This window comes from Podarcis cretensis (assembly GCF_951804945.1).
Source record: "Podarcis cretensis genome assembly, chromosome: 13".
In the NCBI taxonomy this organism is placed as follows: domain Eukaryota; kingdom Metazoa; phylum Chordata; class Lepidosauria; order Squamata; family Lacertidae; genus Podarcis; species Podarcis cretensis.
In genome coordinates this window covers 26,075,073-26,090,311 of record NC_137182.1, presented here as the reverse complement: position 1 = coordinate 26,090,311, position 15,239 = coordinate 26,075,073, and the positions used below count along the sequence as shown (strand labels likewise).

Below are 15,239 nucleotides of genomic sequence, written 5' to 3'. Positions count from 1 at the left end.
CCTTCTCTCACAGTCCAGGTGTCATATCTCTCTCATAACACCCCACCCATTTCTGTCCCTCCAGAGTTGAGGCCCCCTCTCTCTCCTTATCAAGTTATCTTAACTGCATGCTGTCCACAAACCTGTGTAATGTGCCTCAATTCTTTTTTCCCTTTTAATAAGGATGTTTAGCTTTGGGAGAGGGCTACTGGGTTAGGTCTCAGTCCCTGAGTTAGGCTGGGACAGGACCACACAAAAAGGTCCACTGCAGGCTCAGGTGCACAGAATGATCACACCAGCGGGTAGCGCTTTGGTCTAAACCACTGAGCCTCTTGAGGTCAGCAGTTCGAATCCACATGACAGGGTGAGCTCCTGTTGCTTTGTCCCAGCTCCTGCCAACCTAGCAGTTTGAAAGCATACCAGCGTGAGTCGATAAATAGGTACCGTACCGCTGGTGGGAAGGTAAATGGCGTTTCTGTGCACTCTGGCTATTGCCACGGTGTTCCACTGCGCCAGAAGCGGTTTAGTCATGCTGGCCACATGACCCAGAAAGTTGTCTGAGGACAAATGCCAGCTCCCTCGGCCTGAAAGCGGAGATGAGCGCCGCACCTCATAGTCGAATTTGACTGGCCTTAACCATCCAGACGTCCTTTACTTTTTACCTAGCACCAGACAGAAACAAGGGTAGTCCCAAGTCAAAGTAAAGCTTAAGGCAGATGTCAGCAGTAGGAAGATCTGTCAGAAGACAGGGCAAAGTCAGACTGAAGGAGTAAGGAGCTGAATGCTGCTGACCTCAGCTGAAGGTTTATAAGGCCTGGACTCCCAGATTCCACCCCAATTCAGCTGCAGGTGTTTTCCAATAAGCTTTTATTATTGATGAATGCATTTACTCCCAAGGAACCCAAGTAGAGTGGTAAATAAAACAAAATAAGAATAAACAACAATGTGCTCTTTCACTAAGCCTGAGTCTGGACCTTCTATAGCTGATTCTCTCCCTCTGCTTTGATCAGAGGCTCCTCTGCCAACAGGCTATATAGGAAATAGATTGAGAATGCTTCTGGGGCATCTCCTGGAGGCAGGCCTGGTCAGGTCTTCCCCTGGAAAAACCTGGGGTTTTCTGGATCAGTGCTGCAGTTGGGGGGCTCAGTCTGCTCTCCTAGGTCCTCTGGCTCTGGGCAGTCTGTGTATCCAATAATGGATGTGCTGTCTTAGGCCAGGACAGGAAAGCTTTCAATTAACAACAATCATGCCTTGGATTAACCTCATTGGCTACCATTGGGCAGCGCTCAGCATGGCAACTATTTTGAGCTGAGAAGTGGTAGTGGTGAGGTGGTACTTAACCCTTTTCCCATCCACATTTCTCTGTACCAAGCTACCTTCCACAAGTGACTTTTCCCATCCCCGTGCTCCGGGAAATTTCATATGAGCACCTGCACATAGTGTGCAATAAGCTCCACATCCATACCACCCCCATGAAGAGTGTTCTCCTCACTTTCCCACACCCATTCACAGCACAATCTCTGCTTGTTCACAGCACATTAGCTTTTCACCTGAGAGCGCTACTTCTCAACCTCTTCATTACATGCCACCTTTTGTCATGATTTCAAGGTGGTTTAAAAACACCCTCTGTCCTACACATTATACACAAATGTGTGTTACAGCCCAGAATTCAATTTTTTGAAAAAGAAAGAAAGAAAATATGCTTCTGGAGGGACCAAGTGAGAGCAGAAGAATGATGCTGCTCTTTCCATGCTCCAAATAGCTTCTGTCTTGCTGCTCCTCTCTCCAACATTTCTACTGCAGTTACGTCCACAGCACATATTTAAAGCAAGGGCCTTCCCCCAAGGAATCCTGGGAACTGCAGTTTAAGGGTACTGGGAATTGCAGGTCTGTAAGGGGTAAATCAAGGGACGCGGGTGGCGCTGTGGGTTAAACCACAGAGCCTAGGACTTACCGATCAGAAGGTTGGCGGTTCGAATCCCCGCGACGGGGTGAGCTCCCGTTGCTCGGTCCCTGCTCCTGCCAACCTAGCAGTTCAAAAGCATGTCAAAGTGCAAGTAGATAAATAGGTACTGCCATGGCCTGAAGGTAAACGGTGTTTCCGTGCGCTGCTCTGGTTCGCCAGAAGTGGCTTAGTCATGCTGGCCACATGACCCAGAAGCTGTACACCAGCTCCCACGGCCAATAAAGCGAGATGAGCGCCGCAACCCCAGAGTCGGTCACGACTGGACCTTATGGACAGGGGTCCCTTTACCTTTACCTTAAGGGATAAATCACAGTACCCAGCATTATTTGGAGGAAGCCATGTGTTTTAAATGTGTTGTGTGGATGCAACCTGTATGTTTTCAAGCTGGGGGGTGGGGGAGAACTTGGAACAAGAAAATGACAGGCAAGGAACGGGTTAATCACCCTTCCTCCCTGCTTCTCCACTTTCAACTGCCCGCCCCCTCCTGAAGCTGCTTTTTCCAAAAACAGTAACAAGCATCAGGGATCTAATATGCATGTTCTGCATACCACTGTGCAATTAGCTCCTTCACAAGCGGCATGTTTCTGCTGTAGCCCATCATTCTTCTCCCCCATAGAGAATTATGATACTGATGTCTCTGAACACCAATTGTTGGAAACTGCAGGTGTTGTTGCACTCGTGTGCTGCTTGTGGGCTTCCCATAGGCATCTGGTCAGCCACTGTGAGAGCAGGATGCTGAACTAGGTGGGCCATTGGCCGAATCCAGCAGGAGCTTCTCTTATGTTGTTAGGGCTTCTGCACGCTGCCATGCCTGGACCACAGAAGGGAGCTGTTTGCCTGTCACGCTCTTCACTCAAAGTTGCGAGCAGACAGCCTTTGCCTTTTGCTCAGAAGTGAAATAATGGCGAGAAAATTGTGTTCGTTAATGAGACACCGGATGGGATCACACAAGAAGCGTTGCTTCGGCGCTTGTTAAGGCATTCAAAAGCATCCTTCGCGCACCTCTCAGCGTGCCATTCAGGCTGTCATTCTCTGTGGCACAGAGCTATTGGAAGCAAAGCAAGTTCCCTCTTCCTCTCTTCTAAGCATCTCCCAAGGAAGGCAGCTCATGAGGTTCTTTTGAATTTGCTCCCTTCACACCTCCTTCTCTATGGGGAATTTAACATAATGTGTCTTGCCAAAATTGGCTTTGCTGCACAGACCAGAGACGGCCGGTTTATACAAGTTGCAGAATCAAAGTGGTGACCGGTTCTTGGATTGAATCACTGCAGGATGCAGTGGGGGCTATGTGCCTGAATGCTCCCCCAACCCAAAATATCTCCCCGCAGATGTAAATATAGCATGTCAGAGAATAGATTCGTGCCCAAGATGTTATTTTTCCATGTACAGATACATTTTTCTTTCTTTCTTCTTTGCAGGATGCCATTCAAACCTGCCCCAACCCAGTACACACCTTGAGATGTATAGTGCGAGAAAACAACATGATTTCATTCTGCCGAGGGTCTAAACCAGGCATAGGCAAACTTGGCTCTCCAGATGTTTTGAGACTACAACTCCCATCATCCCTAGCTAACAGGAACAGTGGTCAGGGATGATGGGAGTTGTAGTCCCAAAACATCTGGAGGGCTGAGTTTGCCTATGCCTGGTCTAAACAGTTGGAAATGATGGATAATGGAGATGAGGATCACAAAGGAGCTTGAAGCACATGAAAGGCTCTCTGCCTTTCATCTGCACACGCAACACCTGTGGCCTGGCAGATGCTGTTGGACTCCAACTCCCATCAGCCCCAGCCAATACGGCCAATGCTCAGTAATGATGGGAGCTGGAGTCCAGCAATACCTGGAGGGCTACAGCTTCTCCAAAGCTGCCTTGTTAAGAAACATAGGAAGACCCCGCTGGACCAAGCCAGTGGCCCATCTAGCCCAGCATGCGGTTCTCACAGTGGCCAACCAGATGCCTATGCAAGCAGGATTTGAGCACGAGAGCACTGTCCCCCCCCCCCCCGCGGTTTCCAGCAACTGGTATTCAGAAACACTGCTGCCTCCAAATGTGAGTGGCTGGTAACACCGCTCATTTTACCCAGCCCTTCCATCGCTGCTGCTTTCGCCAATCCCTGCTTCTCTGCCCTTCATTATGGTTAGTCCTGTGCCCTACAGTATCCTCATAAACTGACAGGCAGCTGCTGCTGTCCTTCACTCCTCTTCCACCACCGCTGCTCTTGAGCTAACGTAGCAGCAGCAATGGTAGCTACTCCTCCATCTCTTTTTCTCACTGTGAGGAAAGGGGTCATTCCTGAAAGTGTGGAATGAGGTTGCAGGTGCCCTGGGGAGCCCCGCAGGAGCTGGGGTGGTGGAAGCCATTGGGTTAATGGGCTAGTGAGTGGGTGTCTTGCAGGCCCCCCCAAATGGCCCCAAGTCTCCCTCTCTCTAGTCATCTAGCATCTTTGCTCTTTTCTTTCAAGTCCCTCCTCTTGAAGGACAATGAACACATTATGTAAGGAAGGGGTGATGCCATGACCTCAGAGTCAAGACACAGAGTCGGAAGCTGCAGAGTCCCGTGATAAAGAGCCAGATCAAGTATCTAACCCTAAGCTTGGTGCTGGTGAGCAGAGGTCACCTGTCAAGAGTGATGCCAGAGAGAGGCTTTGAACCCTGGTCTACCCACGTCCTGGTCTGGCCCTCTCTATAACCACTGCCCCACACCAGCTCTCGTCTGCGCAATGTAGGCCTTCTGGGCCAGAATTCCAATTTCCATTTCTCTCCCTCCCCCCCCCCCCCAAGAAATCAGCCTGCAGCATCCCAGGATCTTTTCCTTTTTTCCTCAGGCTCTAAACATTCACCAGGACGAGTCTCTGAGGCGCACTTCAGCCATCCTCCCCAATATTGCCACAGCATCTCTAACCTGTTGCTTAATTGAAGCCTCTTAAATTTTTATGGCCAAATTGGCAGAAATGGCTGCTTTAGGGAACATTTCATCTTCTTTAACATGCCTGCCTTTGGCGGAATAACGAGGAGCAACAGAAGAAAGGTTTCCCGAGCCCAGGCGTTCGTTCCTTTTGTAACTGGTGTGGACAGTTTGCATCCCCAACAAAGGATTTGTTTTGTTTTTGAGCAGGAGGCTTTTATCAGCATCCCTCCTTGCTCCAGCTGCTGCATGCCTGACAAAGTCACCTGCAAATGCCTGGAGGCCCTTCCAGTTGCTTTTATCAGGCAAGCCCCTTGGGCTGCTTTGCTCATGGTTTGTGGGTGGTGGGGTAGGAGCACTTAGCAAGGTTTAGCCTTACACACACACACACACACACACACACACACACACACACACTGCTTATCCTGTGTGGAAACTGTTTTGTCCTTTTCTCTCCCCCTCACCCCCTTGTTAGAAGTAATGAGGACAAGCTGTGCCAGGGACAGAGGAAAACAACAGCCTCCCACTGCATGCCAGACACGACTTGCTCCTCGTTCTGCATGTCCCTGAGCTGGCCATGAGAAGACAGAGAAAGCCAGAAGCCCTTCAACGTGATATAGGTGCTGGAGAGAGTACATTGAAAACTTGGGGGCATTTTCACATGAAGGTTACAGTGGTACCTTGGGTTACAGGTGCTTCAGGTTACAGATGCTTCAGGTTACAGACTCTGTTAACCCAGAAACAGTACCTCGGGTTAAGAACTTTGCTTCAGGATGAGAACAGAAATCGCATGGCAGTGGCAGTGGGAGGCCCCATTAGCTAAAGTGGTGCTTCAGGTTAAGAACAGTTTCAAGTTAAGAACGGACCTCCAGAACGAATTAAGTTCTTAACCCGAGGTACCACTGTACAGTAGTCTGCACCTACATTTCTTGAATTCATCTTCTTCTTCTTCTACATCATCATCAGTAGTATTTCAAACCTGAAAATCTCTTTATAATAAAAATGGATTGGTCAGAACGCTCATTCGTGTCACAGGTGCCTCTCTTGTGCTTGCTTCCTCCATGTGATCACATGACCATAAATAACGAGAGGCTCAAAGGAAGGGATGGGGAGCCTGTGGCCCTCCCTAGATGTCAGTGGACTCCAGCTCCCATCATCCCAGATCACCCTGGCTGGGGCTGATGGGAGCTGGAGTCCAACAACAACTGGAGCAGGGTGGTGCAACACATGGCCTCAATTTTTTGCGGCTCCCAGGCAACATTTGATGCCCCCACCTCAGGCTGCTTTCCTAAAGCTGGTTAAGTGAAGCGCTGGGCTTTGGGACAGAGGTGTGAGGGCTCTGACAGGGTCCTAGAGTCCTCCCTTTCTCCTTCCCAAAGCCTAATTAGTGCTTTCTCAGCTTTGGAAAGAAGGTGGGAGGGCTCTAAGACCCTGCCAGAGCCTCGTGTCTCCTTCACAAAGCCTGGTGCGCTGCTTAGCTGGCTTTGGGAAGGCAGCATGAGGGTTGGGGCTGGGGGTGTCAATATTTGGCCTTTTGGTCCCCCCCCCCCTCAACGCAGTGCGGGTTCCGTGCCATAGAGCAGGAAGGCCTTGAGAACTGCAGCTCTGTGAGGGGACTAGGGGTCACAGAAGAATTCTCAGCACCCTTAACCAAGTGCAGTTTCCAGGATTTTTTTTGGGGGGGGGCGAGTTGTGGCTGTTCAAAGTGGTATGATGCTGCTTTAAATGTATAATGAAGAAGGGGTTTGGCCATTTCCTGCAACAGAGTCCAGCTTAAAGCTTTTCTCAAACATTCATAGCCTCATCTACCATTGTCTTTTTCTGGTGCCTCTTTCTTCCTTCGCTGCTCTCTTTGCCTGGAAAGCCTCCCCCTTTCCCATATCGGCCAGCCCCTGCACTGCCCCCTGTCCTTGTCCTGCTGTTTTCTTCTTCTCCTTCAAGTCCCGTGCCAAAGCCTTTCATGGATCACCTCAGCCCTCCCGCAATCTGCCTCTCCAGCTGCCCTGTGATCCCCACCCCTTTTCCTGTCTTGCAGCTGTGCGGTTTTCATCAATATGGCCATAAAGGTTTCCTCCAAGACAGAGAGGGACGCAACATTTCAACTTGACAGTTTTCACGGCGAATGTAATTGGTCCTAATTGCGACCAGAGTGATCTTACCTGCCCTCCAGACACATATATCCAAATGCTTATTATTAAAAATTTGCATGTGGATGAATGAATAAATGGTGTAGAATTCAACAGAGTCAGTTTCACTCCCTCCCTCCCTTTCTCTATGTCTGGCTGGTAAAACAAGTTTAGTGAAGAGGTGTTAACTTTACATTCACAGGTCTTGAGACTCACAGGTTGGCTGTGGGCCCACAGCACCTAATACTGGGTGCATAGGGATAATTATGGGTCATAAGCCCCACTGTTTGCAGAGGTGGGCCCTGGTAATATGGTGCCCTGTGCAGGCAAGACTCTGGAAGGATCCTAGTAAGGGCTTGCTTCCCAAAGCTGAGCAAGCCCTTACCAGGCTTTGAGAAGGAGGCCGGAAGGCACCCCCTCGGTTTGGCGCCCTGTGCAAGGGAACCTGTCGCGCTGCCCTCAATCCACATCTGCTGTCTGTAATTACATTGCCTCCGACAATGCACAGAGTGGTTGCAAAGTCTGTTAGCACTTCTAAGTAATTTCAGTTCACTGCACTGAATGCTCCACGGTCAGGATTGGACCATTCCTTATCCTCCACTTGAATCGCTGAGCTCTTCTGATGGGGCATGTTTGGTGGTCCCACATGTTCCTCAGGCTTGGCTGGCATTTACCTGGGATGGACCCTTAAGTGTTCTGGGACTGCCCTGCAGTAGAGCTCCTGGCCACCCTGCTCCCTTTCAGGCATCTTCTGAAAACTGTTTTATTTAGGCAGGCCTCTCAAAGCCAAGATCGTCTGCCAACCAGCTTTTGCTAACGTGTCAGATGCTTTTATTGTTGAAACTGTAGTATTGTTTTTTTCTTTATTTTTCGGATGTATACTGCCTTGTGATATTTTATATGACAGCGTGATCTATAAACATGTAAATAAAATTTTAAAATAAACAAAACAGTTAAACATTTTGCCATCTGAGATGGGAACTCCAAATGACATCCCCTGCTGTTTCAGGGGAGTCGTGCAGAACTTCCTAAAGGATTGTAGTGACTCCCGGTCTGCCTGTTTTATTAAGCATTCATCCTGATTTATTTGCACCAAGTTTACAGGGAAGTTAGATGGCAGTCGGCCATTTATCCATTCTGTCTGCGGGGAGGTTAGATGACACTGTATCTATCAAATGTTATCCCATACTTTCAAGTACATTTCCTGTCATTTTCCTTACTGCAAAAAAAGTCAGATTGTGTATTTGTGTGCTGCACCAGTCCTTCATTTTAAATGTTAATTTTGTTATTGAAACCAAGTTAGCTTATTTCTACCCTTTTACATAGTTTTGCATGGACTGGGATTTTTTTGTGTTTTGTTTTTTTACTTATTGATATGTGGTTATTTCTTTCTTTAAAAAAGAAAAATTATTCAAAAGTTACAATACAGCATTTTCAATGAATATATCCCCTCCATAGACACCTCTGTGGTGATAATGATGATGGCATTAAAATATCCTGTTCTTTCTACAGAATTGTTTCTCATTTGCTTTGAATTGTTATTGTACATTTGATACACTGTGAGTGGCTTTGAGCACAATTGAGTGGAAAGGTGGTATACAAATAAACTGAGGATGGTGAGGAAGGACGATGAATTGCACAACCCAAATTTGTGTGGTTGAATCCCACCCGAAAACAGCAACAGTTTGGAAGCATTCTAAGTCTCATCAGGCAGACCTCTCCCCCATTCTGCCACTGTCCATGCTACTAAAATATCTCCCACTTCAAGTGGTCACTTCTCCTTGCCTTATGGATAGTATTCTCTCAAATGGCAGCTAACCAAGGCAGCCTCAGCCTCTCCTCTCTTTGTGGCCTTAGATGGAATGACTACAGAATGCTGAAATGTATGAGAAAAGCAGGACTCACTCTTTGCTCTTGCGTGGCTACAAAAGTCTGGAACCCAGGCGCCACGCCAAACCCAAGTTCCTGAACAAATGGTGGCTCAGACTGACTGTGGATCTGGACTTTGACTCCTGCTTCAAATGTTGTTTCATCTGCAAAGAGAACGAAAAAAGTGTTAATTAGTCGGGGACGATCTTCTGCTTTCAACACTCAGAAAGGCGATGAGCTTAATCACTACCATAATCAGCACCCCTGCCATCAGAAATGGCAATATCCAAACTTGTCCAAACAGCAATTTTCCAATCTAAGGAACTTCTTATGTAGCTGCTGGCTACATTTCTCCATACCCTTAGAAATGTGTAATTTTAAGTTATTTCCTCAATGATAGCCAGAGTCCACATATTCTTGTCCTGTAATGTCTTCCATTTCTGGGCCAAATAAGTTCTATTTGGCCCAGAAATGAAAGACATTATAGGACAAGAGTGTGTGGACTCTGTCTATCACAGAGGAAATAACTCAAAATTACACGTTTTGAAGGGTAAGGAAGACTTGAATCATTTCTGTACCATATTGCAGTGGGATTTCATCTCTTAGGTCACAAATACAGATATACAAAACTCTCTTCCCCCATCAAATTGTGAAATCTGGTTTCCATCATGTGTTTTGCTGCTTTTATTCTTCTATATTATCTGCTTTTTATTTATCTGGAAACACAACCTCTATATTGCACCTATGTTTTGTAACTTTAGGTTTTGTCATTTATTTGCATTTATTATTTTTCATTAATAAAATGATTTTTGTCGAAAACAAAAAACCACACTCAAAATGCTGTGAGTTAATCAACACCATTAGCATTCCTGACATCAGAAATGTTAATATTCAAAATCAGGTAGGGGGTATGTTTCAGGCCTCCAGGACACTCAAGTGTTACTGATCTTAAAGCTACTATCCTTGAATAAAGGCAAGTCAAAGGGAAGCTGCAGCATGAAACTTTCGAATTACAATTCAATCAACAGGTTCCATGCAAAAATTTGTGAACTGAATCGGAACAGAGGTTTTCCTTCACATCACATGTGTGAGTGCAACCTGGGGGTTTCCCCAGCTTACCTTGCAAGTAGCAGAAAGTGAAGTGGAGGAAACCCTGGACACGACAACTTCACACCATGCATCTTTTTCACTAGACATTACCAAGGAAACATGGTTACTAGCCTTCATTCACACATCCTTTTCCCATTCCACCACCACCACCAATTTGTCTGGTTGGAGCATTAGTCATTCTTCTCAAAACTCACTAAAATGTGATTTGTACATAAAACTTCCTAAAATTGGTCTCAGCCTTAGCTTTTTGCAGAATTGTGTTTGTGTGTGTTAGTGTAGATTTCATCTTGTGCTTTTGGATTTGGAGGAACATCCTTTTAATGCCTGCATTCACCTCTTGCAGCCCCCCAAGTTGTTCAGCTGTCTCCCTGCGTCGCAGATGGCAGAGTTGTGCAAGCGATGCCACAGTTTCTATTTCACATTCTGGCAACAAAGATCCGTGTTTTAAAGAAACCCTCTTCCAGATCAATGTTTGTTCAAACCCCCTTGACACCCAGCCTGTTTCTCATTTGAATAATTCCAGCAGTGTGCTCACGAAATGCAGCAATGAGCTGGCCATGGTGGTGGGTGGGTTGGTGCGAGTCCTCCACCACTAAACTTCCTTCTAAAAAGGCTTTTACAGATGTGGCACAGAGGACAGCCTATTAAAACATAACCTTTTCAGACTCTGCCTTTCTGTCTCAAAAGCACAAAAGCAGCTCAAAGATAAATAGGACACACACACAAAAATAACAATAACACTCCCTTATGTAATGCTAAACAACCTCCCCAGGAACCTGTTGCTTCTGTGAACGCGATCTGCCAGCTGGTGGGATTTCTTTTTTTTTGGGGGGGGGGGAGGTTTTAAGTCATTCAGGGGGGTCAAGCTGATCAGTGACAGCTGGCTTGGAAACTAAGCCCTGTCTGAGCAATACTTTTTGCAACTAGGCTGCTCCTTCTGTTGAAAGTCTCACTCTGCGTGCATTTGTAAAAGGCGATATACCTTTTCACTCAGGTTGGCAAAAGCCTGACTGTTAAGACGCATAGATTTATCATTACAGCTTGCCATCATTATTTTTTCATGGTGTTATTATGGCTCTCCAGTGTGCAAACATATAAATATTAAAGCCCGAGCCCATCCGTTAGCCAGCCGAGGAAAACAGTTGTGAGACATAAGGATGAAGCATAGGAGAGGTCCAAGCAAGGGAAAGGAGAAAACCAGGATGAATGGAGCAGCTGTGAGTGCTTTCCTTCAAATCTGGGATGTGTCAAGGCTTCAGTAAGGGGCCTGTTTTCCCCCTCCGCCACACCAGGATTCAGCCCTGGCACACTTAACAAGATAAAATTAGCTAACATGCAGAGTGCATTCACTCCACAGCACTCCAAACGTTTTTGGAAATGGGGAGGGGCTTTCACATCACACTGAAATGACGATGCCAACCCCATACTTCCAAGGAAGGTGAAGGGGAGAAGCCAAAAGCAATGCCACCAAGCCTCACTCCAACTTCATTTCAATGCTTCCCTTTCCATCTTTGAGCTGGCAACTGTGGGAAGAAGTCCAGAACTAGGAGAGGGCTCATTTAGATTGTGAGCTTGCCGACAGCAGCCTGGTTATTTTTATTTATGTATGGTGTCTAATAAACACGGGGATCGTTGCAAATGATAAATGACAAAGATGACAATGACAACTTAGTTAACGTCCCAGAAAGACAAAGTGCCAAGTCCCTCGTGAATCTTCCACGCTCTGTTGCTCCCATTTCCTTTCAATGGTGTTGGTGCAAGAGGAAGAACTTTCCCAAAGGATTGTGCTCTCTTGGGTCAAATCTGCCTCTTGCTCCGCTGCCCTTAGGAGAAGATGCGAGCTGAAATGGAGAAGGCATGTTTCAAGCACACAAAATGTGCCCTCTCCTTTGACAGGTTTTTTTTTGGGGGGGGCACTCCTTTGTGAAAGGAATCAAAGCTGTTCAGAAGTGGACATCCTGTCGGTGGAGAGAACTGGGCTGGCGCTCTGTCAACCTGAGGCCTCGCTGAGGCAGAAGGTGACTGGGGTGTGCATTTGGATGCAGTGATGGCACCAACCTAGATGGCTTTAAAAGAGGATTAGGTGAATTCATGGAGAATTAGACAACCAGTGGCTACTAGGCATGATAGCTATGCTTTGCCTCCACAGTTCAGGGCAGCAATGCTTCTGAATACCAGTTCCTGGAAACCACAGGAGAGGCAGAATGCTCTTGTGCTCAAATCCTGCTTGCAGGTTTCCCATAGGCATCTGGTCAGCTGCTGTGAGAACAGGATGCTGGACTAGATGGGCCACTGTCCTGATCCAGCAGGGCTCTTCTTATGTTCTTAATACATGCATGCATATCTAAATGTGGATGCCACCCATTTTCACAGCATTACTTGCCTAATAGGATTCACACCTTTACCCCCATTGAGCCCCTGCTGGTCGTTCAGAGTGATGCATGAGCATCAAGGCCAAAGGATTCCCAATCAGTGCTGGAAGCCATCAGCACAGCATGACAAAACAAGGAGAACTGGCCTGGTTGCCTGGACAATGGGGAGGCATTCAACAGGAGGGAAAGGCAACAGGTAGGTTTTCTTTGCTATCAGTGATATCACCACACAACTAAATATGTGGCACTTTGAGACATCTTGCTCGCTATGGGAGACCTGATTGGCTGGGATCACACGGTCCAGAAATCCTTTCACCCACAGCCAGAAATGACACTGAAGTAACAGCAGGTTGTAAATACAGGCGCTGTTTAAATATGGGCACAAAAATAGGCAAAAGGGTAGAGGGCAGTGTTCTTGTCCAGGCAGTGATCTCAGTCGGGTGAGGTTCTAGCATGGACAGAGGGGGGCTGCAAGGAATGAGTTCAACTCCCAAGAAGGGGAGCAATGTACTGTCAAGCAACTCCAAGTTCCGGTTCTGGTAAACCTGTCAGGTTTCAATAAAGCCAAGTTGAGCAAAGAGGAGGTCAGCATCTAGTGAGGCAATATCCAAGCAAAACTGGTAGCATCATGGGTAGCTCCACAAGAAGCCCAGGCTGAAGAGTCACATGAGCAGAGATAAGTTGGGTAAAATGTCAATGAGGCCTTGTAGGGCTTCCAAGACAGAGGACCAGACAGCCATGGGCTGCAAAATCTCTCTTTTTAGAAAATTAGGTATGGTCTCCTTTGGAGACCAGTTGGAGACCAATTTTATGTTCACTTAGCAAGAACATATTGACTTGTGGCCAAGGCAGCTGATTTGGGCACACATGCTACTATCATGGTGGGGAGGATCTGCCACCCTTTTGCATCCTTATTTGCAGCTGGCTGGTCAGCAACTGGGGTGGCAGTAAGGCAACACTGAAAAAAACAGGTGGTAGTTGGGGAGGTCAAAGATACAGGTAATAGCATCACTAGACTGCTAGTGTCCATAACACACACACACACACACACACACACACACACACGGCCCCATCTGCTGTAAGCTAAGAAATTGAAGGCAAGGCCAGCCTTCATCTTCTCTGCTTCAAGCCACTTTGTAAAGTGAAGCTGTGATTCCTGACTCCCTGAGTAACAGAAGGTGTCGCAACTAACTGCATTACGCATGCCAGCTATTTTTAGCTGAGCAGATTGCTCTCACAGCCAAAATCCAGAGGCCATATGCCTCGAGGTGTATTATTAAAAAGCACATTATGTAATATCTAGGACAGGAAAGGTGCTGTCCCTGGAGCCTTATGGAGATCTCACAAGCCACAGTAAAAAAAAAAAAAAGTCAACCTTGTGGCATCATGCCCATCTTGCCAGAAACTAACATGGCAATTATGGAGACATACAGGGGGGACAGATGGATACCATCTCCCTGAAGTCCTTGACTTGGTGCTGTTGCCCATGAACAGGAGCGTGGGAAGTGTGCTGGGGAAAGGCTTTTCGTCTTTCCATGGGAACACCCCAAGCTCACTGAGAGAAGGCTGATGTGTGAAATGCAACTATGTGATTTTGCATTCTCTTTGCTTCCCGCAAGCCTGGAACTCCCTCGCAGAATGCTCCTTTCAAATCCCCGCCTTAAGACCTACCTCTTCTGTGCATAATCTTTGGCTTAGCCCCTTAACCCCTAACCCCAAATGAAATCCAAGCAAAGCGTAACTGCGCAAGCTCTAATGCGCCCCAGGGCCACCTGCTTCTCTCCCATTCTCCTTGCCCCGTTGAAATTTGGATTGTAAGCTCTTCGGTGCGGGGAGGGTGCTGTGCCTTTTCACGTAGGCCAGTTGTGCTGAGCACCTAGTTTTTGAAAGTGTAGTGTCTCAAAGTGCTGAGTTTCAATACAGTGGGTATAATTCAGTCGAAGTTAAGAACTGTGAAGCACCACTGATTTCAACTGGTAAACTAAGCCTAGGCTTAAACTTGCTAAGTTGGAATCAATGGTACTTGATTTTGCCTGAATTGTGCACACTGTATAGATAAACAAATACTGGATTTCATTTCACAGCTCCTTCAGTGCAGGCACCGGATCTACCGAAAGGTATATCCCGACAGCTCTTTTGTGTAAACAGGTGCACCATCTAGTCCTCGAATTATGAGGCAACACCACTCAAATGGGCTCCTACTGACTTTTTATGCAATGTGCATCCTAAAACAAATAACCTTTGCCAATATAAGGACTACTTCACTTTAATTTCAGCTCTCCAGCAGATTTGCAAGTCACAAGCAGATGTGGATCTTAAGGCTGTATGGTTTTTCTACAGTTAAGAAGGAGTCCTCTCTAACAACAACAACAGGAACTGAACCAGGGATAGGCAACAAGGTGCCCCCCAAGGCTGTTGGATTTCAAACTACCATTGGTCCCAACAGGGGTGCCAACTTGAATAAAATATTTTTTTGGAGGGGAAGTCCAGGCAAGACTCTTCCCACATAATCAATCGCAAGATGCAGCGTACACACACCATTTGATTGGCAATGCCCATCAACTGGGGGGGGGGTCCACTCAAGTATTTTATTGGGGGGCTGAAGGTATATTGGCCCCTAGCAGTTGGCTCCTACGGTCTCAGCCAGCATGGCCAATGGCCAGGCATGATGGGAGTTGGAGTCCAGCAACTTCTGGAGGGCACCATGTTGGCTATCTTTGATATAGAGCATTTCAAATATATTTCATATGCATATTCTCCCGCCAACCCTGTTAGTTAAGCCAGCCTTAGTGTCCATGTACTGCAAACAGAGGGTTGAGAGAGAAAGGCTAAGTGGCTGGATTAAGGCCACTTGGTAAAATTTGAATTTCTAGCTCACAGCCTTAGCTGCTACTCCACACCAGCTCTCATTCC

At 47.0% G+C, this 15,239-nt stretch overlaps 1 protein-coding gene across 3 annotated transcripts in view; it reads right to left on the bottom strand.

Annotated features, from left to right (window-relative positions):
- Window positions 1-15,239, bottom strand: part of LOC307200294 (acid-sensing ion channel 2) — a 383,251-nt gene that overhangs the window by 31,933 nt on the left and 336,079 nt on the right. For all 3 annotated transcript variants that reach the window (XR_013832361.1, XR_013832362.1, XM_079948800.1), the window contains exon 3: window positions 8,881-9,008. Coding sequence is in view for 1 of the 3 variants with exons in the window: in XM_079948800.1 (XP_079804926.1) it covers window positions 8,881-9,008 (128 nt within the window). In the remaining 2 variants the exon portion in view is untranslated. The remainder of the gene's footprint in view (window positions 1-8,880; window positions 9,009-15,239) is intronic.